The sequence below is a fragment of the Etheostoma spectabile genome, chromosome 8, assembly GCF_008692095.1.
Source record: "Etheostoma spectabile isolate EspeVRDwgs_2016 chromosome 8, UIUC_Espe_1.0, whole genome shotgun sequence".
NCBI lineage: Eukaryota > Metazoa > Chordata > Actinopteri > Perciformes > Percidae > Etheostoma > Etheostoma spectabile.
Window position 1 is genome coordinate 6,103,433 of NC_045740.1, and position 15,805 is coordinate 6,119,237.

At 38.5% G+C, this 15,805-nt stretch overlaps 2 protein-coding genes across 10 annotated transcripts in view; both read left to right on the plus strand.

Moving 5' to 3' along the window:
- Window positions 1-1,615, plus strand: part of LOC116693864 (gliomedin) — a 13,920-nt gene extending 12,305 nt beyond the window's left edge. For all 7 annotated transcript variants that reach the window (XM_032523107.1, XM_032523105.1, XM_032523106.1 and 4 more), the window contains 3 exons: window positions 78-203; window positions 303-453; window positions 555-1,615. In XM_032523107.1, the coding sequence (XP_032378998.1) occupies window positions 78-203; window positions 303-453; window positions 555-1,017 (740 nt within the window). In that variant the 3' untranslated portion in view covers window positions 1,018-1,615. The remainder of the gene's footprint in view (window positions 1-77; window positions 204-302; window positions 454-554) is intronic.
- A 1,019-nt stretch (window positions 1,616-2,634) lies between these two features.
- On the plus strand, window positions 2,635-15,571 carry clpxb (caseinolytic mitochondrial matrix peptidase chaperone subunit Xb). Of its 3 annotated transcripts, none has more exons than XM_032523121.1 (15): window positions 2,635-2,982; window positions 3,473-3,548; window positions 4,433-4,593; window positions 4,711-4,825; window positions 6,817-6,971; window positions 7,108-7,267; window positions 8,215-8,256; window positions 8,862-9,038; window positions 9,148-9,312; window positions 11,345-11,433; window positions 12,834-12,998; window positions 13,089-13,388; window positions 13,859-13,951; window positions 14,044-14,150; window positions 14,285-15,571. In XM_032523121.1, exons 2-15 carry the CDS (start codon window positions 3,494-3,496, stop codon window positions 14,373-14,375), a joined length of 1,875 nt encoding a protein of 624 aa, XP_032379012.1. In that variant the 5' UTR covers window positions 2,635-2,982; window positions 3,473-3,493; the 3' UTR covers window positions 14,376-15,571. The 3 variants fall into 3 exon arrangements, with proteins under 3 accessions (XP_032379012.1, XP_032379013.1, XP_032379015.1); XM_032523122.1 differs by having other exon boundaries at window positions 2,635-2,953; XM_032523124.1 differs by lacking the exon at window positions 8,215-8,256.
- Window positions 15,572-15,805: the final 234 nt, after the last annotated feature.

A 15,805-nucleotide genomic window follows, 5' to 3' on the forward strand; every position in this document is an offset into this window, starting at 1 on the left:
TCTGTCTGTCTGTCTGTCTGTCTGTCTGTCTGTCTGATTACGTTTTCAAATACTAAAGTACATCTTCTTTCATTTAGAGTGTAACATTAGAACTATTAAATGTCCGGAGAAAGCCATCAAAATGCAAAGCACGTTTGGAACCTTGATGTCCGAAGCATCCAGACAGGATGAAGGTCGATATTGGTTAGCTGATCATTTTTCAGGTGATTATTTTTACAGCAACCACAAATCTACAAGTAATTCATCACAGAGGTAAGTTGTGAGTTATTGTGGATTTAAACATTGACACATTTCTTCCCTAGGTCGACTTTTGGTAGAGCTCAGGAACTTTTCAGCATTACAGGATTCCAGCAACAAAAACATAGATGTCAGGAGGTTCTTCCAGGGCTGTGGTCATGTTGTCTACAAACGGTCATTTTACTTTCACAACGCAGGAACAAACAGACTTATGAAGTAAGTGTTTGTGTTAAACATGTATAAGACTTTGCTTCTGCCTTATTAACTTTTTATGTCTATGTACACTTCTTAACTTACCAATGATCAATGTTTTACAGATTTGACCTGAACACCAATGGAACAAACACTCTGATCATGGAAAACAGCCGATATCACCAACTGACTTATCTTTTCCCCAACTCAAAGACGTATTTTAAGTTTGCTGTGGATGAAAACGGACTGTGGGTCATTTTTGCATCAAATACAGATGATAATACGATGGTTGCAAAGATTAACCCTGACACATTCATTGTGGAGTTAATCATTAACACTCACTACCCTACAACTAAAGCAGGAAATGCTTTCATTGTATGTGGGGTGCTATATTTTACAGATGACAAAGACAGAAGAGTTACATATGCCTTTGATTTAAAGAAAGAGAGTCCTCTGGATGCAAGTTTTGATTTAAGGCCAGCAAACGGCATATTGGCTATGCTGTCATATTATCCCAACAAAAAGCTTCTGTATATGTGGGATAGCAGCAGTGTGAAAATCTGCAAAGTAAAACTCAAACAGACCTAGAAATAACCACAAAGCTTGTAAAATGAGTAATAAAGTTATTCTTTAAATTAAGATTTTTGCTTAATGTGAATTTCTTAAAACACTAACCTGATTTTGACTCAGGTAGAAGTTGCTGACAGAGGTTTACAGCAGTAGGTCACACTGGATATTGTTCACAAGAAATATGTTGGTAAAATCAAAGATTACCGACAACTGATGTACATGTGTTGATTTCAAGAGACAACAATGCTGGATGTACACAGCTGCGTGACATGATGATTGGTTGTGGGGCAATGTGAAAATGTTTAATTTAGTTAACATTCACAGAGCTGCAACAGTTATGAATAGTCTATTCATATTGGAGTTGTGACAAAATATTTTACCCAAATTTGTCATAATATTCATTGTTTAAATGGATTTTCATGTTCGTGGTCAAAGTACATATACAAACTATTTTTTCCCAAATGTATTATGTGATGCTGATTACCTGCACTGTTTTCATTTATCGTTTGTTCTATTTAGCACTACTCATCATTAGTTTATGTTGTTGTTGTTCTTGGTCTGTCTGTACCTTGGTGGAATTGTTATGATTTTACTATTGATAAATTTGTTGTGCTTCTATTTTTGTTTTTATTAATGTATGTAGGGTGTCCTTGGGTGTTCTGAAAAGCTCCAACAAATAAAATGTATTATTATTTTTTTACTATTTTTCTGGGGAATTTTCCTTTTATTTTAGAGTGACAGTGGATAGACAGGAAAGGTGGGAGAGAGATGGGGGGGATGACACACAGCAAAGGGCCGCAGGTCAAATTCAAACCTGGGCCGTTGCAAAGGCCTCGGCCTACATGGGACACACGCTGTTACTGGGCGAGCTAGATGCCGCCCCGACAATGGATTATTATTATTAACAAAGCTATGCCTGCTGAAATTGCACCAAAGGCTTATCATGTGGATGCTCCGACAGTGTTGTTGTCATTACTTCGAATAGTGCGGAAACTACACACTATAGCTTTAAGAGGAGCAGTGGACAGCTATACATATAGTAGGCCTATCCAGCAGAACATTTTTTTTTTACCTCACTGATTTATTAGTTTCTGGAGAAAAAAAATAGTTGTCTATTTACACTGGATGACTCCGTTTTTTGTCTTTAAACTGCAAGGACAAGACAAGGACATATGCATTATTATCATTGTTGTTAAATAAAGTACCACAGGTTTCTGATACTTTTCAGTTATTTCTTGTGATTTATCTGTGAATTCTTTATATGTGATGTAAACTTGTTAGTAATGACAGGCATCTTATACTACATTGTAGTTGGTTGGGTAACTAGTCAAGCTTACTAGCATGTCTGGAATGTTTTTTACTTTTTTATTATAGTTAATTATAGACCATTATGAGCGAATCTGGAACTAAATAGTTTATTTTTACGGCCTACAAAATGCAATTATCTTGAAACACATTTACGTAGATTGCCCAAACACAAGGCATGAATCGGCACATTACAAGGATTATTTGAACGCACCAGCAGTCATCCATGTTTACGCCTTTTTTGGATTAACGTGACTAGCTAGATCTCATAAAATCTGGATAGGTGCTACGGATAGGTGCGAACTGCATATACAGAAGCGAAACCGCCATATTGCTTACACTGATTAAACCACTTCTGCTTGCTATATATCTATGGCTACTGTACCCATAGAGAAGGCTAGCTAGCAGCTAGCTAGTTAACCGTATTTCATAACAGCGTTAGCATTAACGTTACATCACTTTGGGTCGTGTCCCATCTGGGAAATAGTGGCCTAGAGGAGCCAACGCATACGTTACCATTGTAGGCACTGTGACATTAGCTAGTGCGACACACTGACCTGTCAAACTTAAACAAGAGAGCGAAAGCTGCTGCAGTGACTTTGCATATTTGTTTTTCTTCTGAAGGCGCTGTACCAGTAGCTAGCTAACGGTACGTGCCTGGTTTCATCATCGTGCCCTGTGAGTAAAACCAGCAAGCTAGCTAGTTAACGTTACATGTTGCAGGTATAGCTAGCTAATGTTAGAATTTGCGCTGCTAGCTAGCAACTTATTTGTTAAAGGGTAAAGCCACTCAGATTAACAACTGTCTGTTCAGCCAGAGGTGTTCATGTAGCTCTGGTTTCGGCCTAGTTTAAGTAACTAACAGTTTTATTTTAGTTTATTTTGCCATTTAGCAAGTAACGTTACTACCTTTAGATAGCAGGACGTAATTAGCTAACTAGGTCAGCCATGATAGACAAATCAATTAATACATTTCAGGTGGCTTAACTAAATGTATTTCTACAGCAGTAGGCAGTACTTGCGGCCACCTTTGCTAGTCAATGGTTTTGCTAATGCTACAGTGACGTTGAAGTTATGACATGTTTTAACGTCAACGGCCTCTTCTGTTGCTTTCTGTTAGCCACTCACTTTGCCCTCAATACACTGTTAACTTTATGCTCATTTTCAGGATTTTGAGCCAAAGGAAGTTATGTCCTGTCCATGTACTTCGGCTGCCAGGTTGTTCCTAAACACTGCCCACAGAGGTAAGAATGGGAAAGTAACGTTACACCCCTTGCTAAAGCTGCATGACATTGTGCTAGCTACTTGTGTGTGAAGTAGCTAGCTAGCTCTGCAGCTAACGCAGTCCGCTGTTATAGTCAGTCACGTAATGTCAACAGCAGGTGGAAAAGTCACTGAAATTGCTCACTAACATTTGTTGTAGAAAAACTGTAGTTGTTATATCACCCAGCCTGTCCTAGAGTTGTACAGCTGTGACTTGATTTCTAGAGTAATACCATAAAGAAAACTCAAAGCTAATAAAACACAAAATAGTGTTATGTAGCAATAGCTAATGCTAACGTGTTACGCTAGATCAACCAGATACCTTCACACTTGCATAACGTTAATGACAAATACACACTAACAACTAGAGCACATAAATACTATGGGCTTTATGCTAACAATTATTTTCATTATCAATTCATTTGCAAACAATTATTTTCATTATTAATTGCAAAGTTTCCCCCTGAACAGATCAATTTGTTTATTTTTGTTTATTCTTTTGTCGTTTATACCAGTTCAAACCCCAAAGAGATTCCTTTTTCTATCATATAGGACAAAAAAAAAATCGGATGGCATTAGAAAAGCTGCAAAAATTGTTTGGTATTTTTGCTTCAACAATTTATGAAATTGTCAGTTGAACATTAAAATATTGGTAGATACCTTTTCTATTCATTCACCAATGGCATAATCAACTTTTTTGGAATTGTTATTTTGCTATTTGCTTGTTGCCTAATTAATATTCAGGGTAATATGTTGTATAGGTATTCATAATATGTTAAAATAACATGATCATTGTAAGTCATTTAAAATGTATGTTCACAAACTACATTATTGTTAGGAATTAAAAGGGATTTTGTTGTTACAGGATTATCCTGCTCCCGGATCCAGTTGTTTTCTCTGAGTCGTCAAGGGTCTCGGGAAACTCACATACCTCCCCAGGTACGGGTGAGGTCGTTTTCAGAGACTGCTGTCTGCTATGCCGCTAAGGATGGGACAACAAAGGACAGTGGAAGTGATGGTGGAAAGGTAATCTCACTGAGGATTCATCTTATTTATAGCTCTCTTCTATGACACTAGTACCACTCTGTAAATAGAGGAGATGGTAGAAATCTGATATGTGCTAACGCAGTCATATTTACTCAGAAAAACCTCAGTGAGGGGAAGAGACTCTCTGGCTCTGGAGGATCAGGCAAGGGGGGAAGCCAGCTACGCTGCCCTAAATGTGGAGATCCCTGCACACATGTAGAGACCTTTGTATGTGAGTAAGCTTCTTAATATTCAACCACCACTTACCAAAGCATATAATATGATGTGCATTTTAGGTGCAAAGTTTAAGAAGGGTAGGTGTAAAGGAAAATGGCATTGGGGTAACTGGGGACATTGTCACAGATCAGAAGAATCAGAAGAATCAGCTTTATTTGCCAGGTACGAGGACACATACGAGGAATTTTTCTTTGGAGCATCGTTGCTCACAATGTCCTTACAACAAAACAAAAACCAAAACAAAATATATACAAAATAGATGTTTTACATTTGAACACAAAAATGCACACTAAAAGAACAAAATAAAATGTGGGGAAAGGTTACAAGAGAGATTCTGTCTCCAGAATATGTAACACGGCATCATATAATATCCGGCATCATTAGTGCTTGAAGAAATTTGGTTAACATTGTTTAATACCAAGTAACATGGATGAGGAGATATAAAAAAAAAAAAGACAAAGTGCAGCAAAGTACTTCAGGAAATTCTCATTTTTATCGCCAATTCTGTGTTGAAATGTGGGTTTGTTTTTTAAGGCATTAAACCAACTGACATTTTCTTTTCTTGTACAAATAAAGCAAATCACAAAAAGCAATTTCCTGCCACATTTTGAGGGATTGGTTTCATTGTTGTGATCAACTGAGTTTATAAGATACTGCTTAGAAGTGTTGTTTGATGGTGTAAACAAAACCTCCTTAAACAATGAGATTTACTGTTCCTGCACTGGTTTGTTTTCTAACTTCTGAAACTGTCTGACATTGTAAAGTTTGTGTCAGTGACTGGATTGCTTAACCACTCACCATGAGTCACAAGTGTCCACCTTCATTGTAAATGAAATCACCCTCCACCGTTTTCATTTTAACTCCTTTTTTTTGTATATACTTACTTGCTTTTACATTGTCTCTCGAGTAAACTTTCTAAGTTCAGAGGTTTGTAATGTACCATTCATATGCTATTTATTGTAATATCTGACATGTTCTCTTATAGCCCACAGAGACAAGGTGGATATTGGTTTAATATTTTAATCTAAAATGTAAAATTTTACCTAGTGTTGGAACTGAAATTGAATAATACTCAAAACTCAGACTAAGCAGAACATTAGTAGATAGTGAAATGAAAATCCATTGAGTCTGTCTGCACAATCAATCTCCGGTTTGTCTCTAGTTTTGTTTTTCACCTCCATGATGCATACAAGCAGCAATGTGTTGTCATTTAGCAGTGACAATTCAGCGTCTAGTTTTCATATTGAAGTGCATCGTAAAGAAAGGGAAAAAAACAAATATACTATATGAGGTAATACTAGGCAACATACTGTATGTACCAGGCATTTATCCTGTTGCATCATGTAGATTAAAGGTGCGATGTTGGGTGACGTAACTTCTTGTTGATGTTCAAAGTATTTTCAAACAAAACAAGACTAGCTCGCTCATCCTTCCCCTCCTACTCCCTTTTGTGCTTTTTGCACACTAACCCCCCCCCCCCCCCCCCCCCCCCCCCCCCCCCCCCCCCCCCCCCCCCCCCCCACCCCACCCCCAAATTTTCTTGTTGGTTAATGGCTGGAACGCTGGAACACTGTTTGTGTTGCTTCGTGGTGCAGGTGGGCGCAGTTTTTTTTGTTTTTGTGCTGTCGTAGACCCTGGGTGTCTACAGAGGACCTCCGTTTTTTTTACAGTGTGTTCTGGGGACAGGCAGCTCGCGGATAGTGAGGAGATGTTTGCTGTATATGACAACAAATGTAGCCTAAAACACGTGTGACATCGCTTAGAGCAGCTTTTAAGCTGCAGGTTTCCCTGTAGGTCAGGTCCAGCAGCAGACCAGCTTTGGCTAAACCTTTCATTCTAAACTAAGTTATTTCTGGTTTGAAGGTCAGTCAGCTTGATGATCTGCAGCCTTGAAAAATTGTTAAGCTGTAGATGTCTGAAACGTGTCTTTCAACCAGGTTGGGAAATGTTTCAGTATTAAATGTGTTCTTTGTTGTTCTTTTGTAGCATCAACACGGTTTGTCAAATGTGAGAAATGCCATCACTTTTTCGTGGTTCTGTCTGAAACGGACTCTAAGAAGGGACTAAACAAAGAGCCAGAATCTGCTGCGGAGGCAGTGAAACTGGCTTTTGCACAGAAACCTCCCCCTCCCCCCAAGAAGGTGAGGAATTAAGCAGGAAGACAAAATATGCTTTTAAAGGACTTTCATTTAAGTTTAACATATCTTGTTTTATTAGTCAGTGTGTTGTACTTTTATACTGTTATGAAGTGTGAACTTATTTCCCCCCCCCCCCCAGATATATGCTTACCTCGATAAGTACGTTGTTGGCCAGTCTTATGCGAAAAAGGTGTTAGCAGTTGCTGTGTACAATCACTACAAGCGCATCTACAACAACATCCCTGCTGGCAGTCGACAGCAAGTGGAGGTGGAAAAACAGCCGTCTCTAACACCTCGTGGTCAGTATTACTGTTGTCTATAGATATTGCTTTATTCTGCTGCTTATTGGTGTAACTCCTCACCAGTTTACATTGGACAACTTTATTCTGTCTTTGGTATATATTTTTTTTTAATTAATTTAAACCATTTAGTAAATAATGCACATGTATTAAGTTTCCACTGCATTTACTTACTATAATCAATTTACTGTTGCCTTTCCATCTGTAAACTTGACCATCATTGTAGTCTATCAATACTGTTTGAAAGACTCTAAACTATTTTCGTGTCTAAGTTTAAAAGCTCCCAAGGTAAAGAAAACATTGACTTTGACAAAAGGCCCTCTGTATCTTCTGTGTTTGGACAACAGCTATTTTATTCTTCCATCACTGAGCTTTGACCTACTGTTGGGCCCCATTTTTGTTGTTATTCTACAACAGAGAGCAGAGACAGACAGGAAATATGGGAGGGAGGGAGAATGCCATGCTGCAGGACCTGTAGTTTAAAACTGAAGAGTTAAATTCTACTGTTTTACGGTTTTTAATTAGATTCTGGGATTGTTCACACAATTAAATAAGCAAAAAATGGGCTGTTTCATTTAAGCTCCTGTTAAACTAAACACACAAAAGATGCAATCATGCAAGATTACAGTAGTGACCTTTAGCAGGAACAGTTTGTTGACATACAAGTGCTAAAACAAATAAGTTGCAATTGTTCAAGTTGTCACGTTAAAGCAATACAATTTCTTTTACACGTTAAGCCATTTAATCATAAAATCTAAACAAGTCATTGATCAGAGGTTTCAGCTGTGGCCTTTAATTATAGCTTGTCTTAAATCATAGTATCAGCATTATTTGGCATTTGTACAATAGTTATCACACAACTGTATAAACGCTTTTTCAGGACTGTAGTCATAATGGTAATGATAAATGATAATCTTAATTTGAGTACTTTCATCCTCTCCCTGTAGAGCTAGAGATGAGAAGACGAGAGGATGAGTACAGATTCACAAGTAAGTGATTAGTCCTCCTTACTTTTTTATCTTTATCAGAGGCCACTTTAAAAAGTCATAACACTGAAACATTTCTTTCATGAGTTGCACAAATGCCAAAATGTAGACCCCTGACTCCTCAGAGCTTTGTTCTGCAATTTCCAGGTATATAGATATTTTTATCAATGTGTTTTATAGTCATGTTAAACCCAAAGAATTAGATTATAAAAGGATTTAATCAATACAGAAGATGATGCAGTATATATTATTTGAGGAAATACAGCTCCAGTTATGGACTAGTGACTACCGATTTACAGTGTCTACAAATTAGCTACAGAAACTAAAGCAACAATATTTCTGTATACATAATTTGGACAATAAGATAAGGTAACACAGTAACCCACAGTCACATCTGTACTTCAGCTTTTTCCAGTCCAGCTCACCTCCCTTAGTAACTCCACACTGGCACAGACTAGGGCACGCATATTTTAGCCTGCACATGGAAATGTTTCTATGCACAATATGACACATACATTGATTAATGGTCTGTTTTATATATAATTCCTAGAGAAGTTCCTACTTTTCAGTCAGAAAACTGGCATCTGTGGCTTTGCTTATTGTTGCAGAACTGCTGCAGATTGCGGGGATAAGTCCTCATGGAAATGCTCTGGGGGCGTCCATGCAGCAACAGGCGAGCCAGCAGGCACCTCAGGAGAAGAGGGGCGGGGAGGTCCTGGACTCCACACACACTGAAATTAAACTAGAGAAGAGCAACATCATACTTTTAGGTCCAACTGGCTCAGGTTTGTGTTGTCAACATTTCCCTAAATTGTAGTATTGCACAGTTACACTCAGGTCATTATAATGTACACTAAATATGAATATGTCTTGTCAAAATATCATTTTTCGTAGGAAAAACATTGTTGGCACAGACACTGGCACGTTGTCTGGACGTTCCCTTTGCAATATGCGATTGCACGACACTAACTCAAGCTGGATACGTGGGAGAAGATATCGAGTCAGTTATTGCCAAACTGCTGCAAGATGCCAACTACTCAGTGGAGAAAGCACAGCAAGGTAGGCAGAGGGACTAACTTTGGGTGTAGTTTCCTATGCTAAGTATCATATCATATGTTTTTTGTTTAACACAAGAATCAAAAAAAATTGTAGCAACTGTAAATAACACAAAACATTTACTCTGTTCTGTCCTTAACCATACAATTTTTTTTTATTTTTTTTTGTTATTTTTAATCAAAGATGGACAAATCACATCGGATAGGGCTTTGAAGAATTGAGTACTCATGTTTTCTCACATTATGGACATTTTGAATTCAGTAAAATTGGTGTACAATTGATTTTGTTGGAAGTATTAAAAATATATAGCTGACAGAAAACATAAAAAGGGCACATGTAAACCAGCCACAAAGTAATTTTAGTCCGTATGAATATCATGACAGTGATAAAAAGGCCTCTTTCCACCATTAGTTAGCATACACTATAAGACAGTTGGACAGCAAACAGTTGCTTATTTATTATCACCCTGTTATTTGTTATAGATGATAGTGCTACATTTACAGCATTCACTACTGTGCTCTCATATATAACTAGATCATTTTGCCCACGACAAAATGTAAAGTTAGTAAGTAAATGGCATAACAATCTTACTACTTTATCCATGCAAAGATTAAATTTGTTTACTTTTACATCAATTTTACTCAATCAATTACTGCATTATTCAGCTGCAACCTGTTTAAATGTGCACATTTCAAGGAATGTGTAATTGGCTTGATCTAGTTGGACATGCTAGCAGGAAGCAGGAAGAAGTTAAAAAAACAAATGGGATTAACAAAAGTAAACATCAGTGTCATTTTTACAAAAATGATTTTCCACTGCCCTGCACCTGTTTCCCTCACACTGCACTTATAGAAGCGCACTAAAGATCTATACTTGACAAAATTACGTCCTGCCGTCATCACATACGTGAGTTGCATCTCCAGATACTTATGGTTGATTGGTTTGTAGACGGGCTTCCCCGTCCTCTCGTATACTCTCTTTGTCTGAGTTTTTTCAACTGACTGCTGCTCTACGCTAGCCTGGAAATGCAGACCCAAATCTGACAGATCAAGGATTTTGCATAGAGTAATGAAAGTCGCCCATTGAGGTGTGGCACCAAGCGTGCTTTTGAAAATCTCACTGCATGCAATTGGATAACACTATGAACAATCACAACAACACACGGAGTGACGTATCCAGAGCCCCACACACTTAGCTAACAGCGGATCTAACTGGTAGATTAAACTGTCATTATCTGTTATCGTCATCAACTTGCCTCTGGCCCGCTTATATCAGATAAACCAATGTGATTGGTGCAACTCGGCCACAAGGGTATAGTTAACAAGCAACATTACTTAGTGCCGGGGTAACTCACTGAGCAAATTCAAATTGTGCTCTTTTCCAGGGTAGCTCTCCCCTACTGTGGTGGCTCTTTTTGTTTTGTTATGATGTTGAGAAGCAAGACGCGGGAACCTTTCTTTCTGGAGCATTTATTCAGAGACAAACGGAAACCTACACTGCTGACGTATTCTCTGCTCTGATAGCCGACAGCGGTCTTCTCTTTGCATTTCACCGTCACTCACTCCCTCATGTAGTCTAAACTTCCACAACACATGCTAAGCACCAAGCTAGTCCTTAAAGGAGCTTAACTGGTCTTGTAACACAAAAGAGAGCCTGCCAGAGCTTCTTTTATTTGCTCCGAAAGTCCAAACCATCCAAAAAAAGCGAACCCACTATAAACAAACCGGACCATGGTTCCGTTTTGATCTGGACCAGGACCACCTCTTTTGATTGGACCAAGATTTGGTCTTTTGATCCAGACTGTGGTCTGAGGCACCTTTCACACGTGTAATTTTGGTTCCGACCAAACGGAAAAGTCCGAAAGTCCGGACCAGATGAGGTAGTTCTGAAAACGCCCTAAACGTGAATTATGTATAGTGTAAGATGAAATTTGAACAAAACAATAATGGTATATTAGAGACGGGGACTGTCTGATGTAATTGTGAGAAGTGAAACTTGAGCTATCTTGGCTCCAACTTTTTTTTTTCATGTGCAGGTATTGTGTTTCTGGACGAGGTTGATAAGATTGGCAGCGTGCCTGGAATCCATCAGCTGAGAGATGTAGGAGGAGAGGGAGTCCAGCAGGTCAGTATTCAACCCGAGTTTCACTACATGAAACTTAAATGCAGTATGTTTGATTAGTATTTAAAAATGCATCTGTAAAGAAAGGATGAGCATTTGTAAAACAAGGGGTATTTTACAAAATAGTGTAAATACAGTAGCTGCTGTGAAACCCAGTTAATAACTACATAATAAGCATTACAGCCTATAACATTCTAAACAGAAACAATATTAGGGATCAGTTAATACCAATATATAATTTCAATATTTGACTAGAAAAACTGCAAAATCAAGATAATTTTGTTTAACTACAGAAATAGTGGTCATGACTATTTATAAAAAAGTCATTCAAACTCCTGCAAGTAAGAGTACACAACCCAAACTCTTTAGTGCTGACAGACTCTGAAGAATCAGCATAAACAAACTGAAATAACTTATTGGAATAAAAACCAAGCCTCTTTTTTTTTTTTTACAATGCTGCATTTACAGTGTACTGGGTTCATTCAAATTCAAATTTGAGATTGTCAACATGCTGTTTCATAATAGTTAGAAAGTACTGATAAAAACACACTGAAAAAACATACTTTCAGAAATTGTATGGTATATTTTCTCTTCAGAGCAGTACATAAACAGCATAGTTTTTCAGCTTAGCTTAAAGGTTTTCCTGAGCCTTAGAACCCTAAATTTACCTACACCATGCACAAATATCTATTTTGTCAGCACTCCTTGCATGCATGCTGCTGTTTGACACTTAAAACACAAGTGCTTAAATGTGCTATTAACGTTACATAAGCTAACTAAGTCTCAATAAAAACTTGTGACTTATGTCACAACACACTTCACAGCGGCAGTAACTTAACATTACGTTAATTCTAGTTATTAATTGGCTAAATAAGAACACAGACACAACTATCACCCATCCATAACAAGCTACCATTAGCAGATGATAGTAACAGAAAACTAATTGATTCAACACAGTACCTCTGTCTTTTTCAAGTTTTTTCCTCTTCTTATTCGACCCTGGGTTTCTGAGAGCATATGTCTGAGACATAGCTGGTTATTGAACCAGTGACTTCCGTGTCACTAACTTCTGATAACCCGCCTGCCCTCCTCCCCCATAATGAGCACAGGTAACGAGCAGCAGGGTTGTGATGCGGCGGCATTATGCCGGGGACAACCAAGAAAATAGGTCCTTTTTAAATAGGTGATTTAGTTCTGTTTTCTCTGCTTCTTTTGTAAAATTGTAAAATTATTAAGTAATAGTTGAACACATTTTCCTTATGTATTTTTTTTTATTATCTTTAACTATTCCTCAATCATTTGGGGCGTTTGCCTATATTGCCTTATACCATGGGCTGGCCCTTTGTCTTATATTAGTTGACCTTAACTTGTGTTATGGGCATTTTGTCCTTTTCCTCTGTCAGGGGTTGCTTAAACTCTTGGAGGGTACAGTCGTCAATGTTCCTGAGAAAAACTCCAGGAAACTGAGAGGAGAAACGCTGCAGGTAGACACAACAAACATTCTGTTTGTTGCATCCGGTGCCTTCAACGGACTCGACAGAATCATTAGCAGAAGAAAGAATGAAAAGGTAAATTTAACACTGTTCATATGTACTGTCAACAGACATTTATCAGTTTCTGCCTTTTTAACTGGATCCTCATGTTTGACAACTCTTTAGTATTTGGGTTTTGGAACTCCCTCCAACCTGGGGAAAGGGCGCCGTGCAGCGGCTGCCGCAGACTTGGCCAACACCAGCGGTGAGACGGACACAGTGGCAGAGATTGAGGAGAAGGATAGGCTGCTGAAGCACGTTGAGGCCAGGGACCTGATTGAGTTTGGAATGATCCCAGAGTTTGTTGGTCGACTACCTGTGGTCGTTCCTCTGCACAGCCTGGATGAAGAAACGCTAGTCCGAATTTTGACTGAACCACGCAATGCTGTTGTGCCCCAATACCAGGCTCTGTTCAGCATGGACAAAGTAAGGGCAGCAGCACTGTGTTGAACAAACCCTGCCCCCTCATTCATTTGGGACATGATGAAAACTTAGACCAGTATACCAGAGTTGGTGGATATATTTCTATTCTTAAGTATTACCGAGGTGTCCATCCTTTATACACCTTCAGGTAATTTGGACTTCACGTTAACATTTTCATTCATTTGAATGAGACCACTGCTTTACATCAGTGAGGGTTCCAATGCAGCATAACTTAGTCAAATACCTGCAAATACTCTCTCACACACACACACACACACACACAAACACACATACAGTATTTATGCTGGTACATAGTTTATTGTCTCACTTGTAGTTGAAAGGCAGCCCCCTTTTCTATCAGATCTACAGGAAAGGAAATGTTAGGAATTAATCTAATAGGAGTTGTCCATTTGTTTATATCTTAAGGACTGGATAATTAGAGTTGAAAGTAATCTGCAATGTTTTTGTTTCAGTGTGAACTCAATGTGACTCCAGGTGCCTTGAGGGCCATAGCCAGGATGGCCCTGGAGAGAAAAACTGGAGCACGCGGGCTCAGATCCATCATGGTGTGTGATTATTTTATTTTTTTTATTTGCCAAGGATATCAAACTTATTTTTTTTTGTATGTTGATGAAAAACATGTCTTTGTTTTAAATAGGAAAAGCTCCTTCTAGAGCCCATGTTTGAGGTGCCACACTCTGACATCATAGCTGTTGAGCTGAACAAAGACATTGTCCAAGGAAAATCACAACCCAGATATGTCAGGTCAGTATCTCTCTGCTCACAAACCATGGCTACATGTGTGTGTCATGTTGGAGATCAGATTCCTTCAGCCCAGCTTAGAGTCTCCAATGTTGGGTAGTTTGAAACCTAATCTGGAGTTTCCATTTGAAATTCAGAGCTCCAGCCAAGGAGTCTACAGAAGAGGAATACGACTCGGGCATTGAGGAGGAGAACTGGCCTCGGCAGGCGGACGCTGCTAACAACTGAACCATGTCACTCAGTTCACCCAAAGACAGTCACTGAAATCTTTAGATCACTATGAACGTCTGGTTCACAACTCTGGGTTTTACTCTAGCCCCTGACAAACTAGCTGTGGACCCTATAGTCGAGGTAATGATGGCTGGTGGTTTCCACTGGAGAGTGTTTTCACAGTGAACAAGTTAAGAGAGTGTAACAACCTTTGGTCCCGTGCATCAGATGTTAATTCTCTAGCAGTGCCCTCGCAGGGTGGACCTTTTATAAAATATTTCAATCTCTGGGGATTGTTAACATTTTTATCTATATAAAGATAATGCAATTTTATTCATGAAATTATTTGTAGCTAGTTTATTTGTTTTCTCTTTTTTGTGGTGATGGGCTGTATTGGCAAGGGAAGCAAATGGATATTATGGGATCTTGCTGAACACTCGAAAAGAAGTGGAGCTGAGGAAGTGTAGATGTGATGTTACCATGTCAAGTGATGCCTGATATCATAAGGCCACAATATTCCAAGAGCAGATGACTATTTTGATGTTCTTTACCACCATTGTGATAATGGTGTTCACATTCAAACTTGGCTGTAACTGCTGAGCTACGCTGCATTTATAAACAGTTTGTATGATGTGACCTCTAATTAAAGTTCACGAAACACATTGTGAAGTGTAAGGCACCAGCACACTAAACAGAAGGTGAAAAATGATGGTAACCTTTTAAACAGCTGGAATGGTTATTTTTCCATGTTTTTCTTGCTCTTGTAGCCACTCTAGGGAATGTATCTGTGTTTTCCAGACATCTTTAAGACAAAACTGGATCAGAAGACTGCGGTAATGAGGTATCCTCTGAAGTTTTGTTGTTAGATATCCTCCAGTACGTGAATGAATCACGTTTTTAAAATTTGACATTCAAGCTTCATTGTACGGATTCGGATAGATAAGCTTTTTCACAGATGGCTGGATGCCACTCCAAACCCACTTTGTCAGACACCCCTAAGCACATCACACCTATTTTTACTTTGTGTGCCCCAACATTATAAACTAAACCTTACCAGTAGTGATGTTATATCCTGTTACTAAATGGTATCTCAATACGCACGTCTTTTAATCAAGCCTAAACGCTCTCTGACTGAACCGAACCACGCTGCTGTGCTCTCTAAAATGCTGTTTGTGCTAAAAAATAAGACTAAACTAGATATGTTCTTCCATTGCTTTTAAGTTTCCTTTTCTTTCAATTAAATTTGAAAAACTGCTTTTCTTTTTTCAGAGATCTGTAACAGAACCTGTAAGTTCCCCACGTTTGTGAATCTTGTATTGTGATTGTTTAAAATATATAAATAAAATGTAAATCTCTGTACAGAATTTGAATTGTTCTTTACCTTCAAACTTGCTTGCAAATCAGGAAGTACACTCTAAATGAATTTGGTTTCCGAAGTCAGTGTGTTA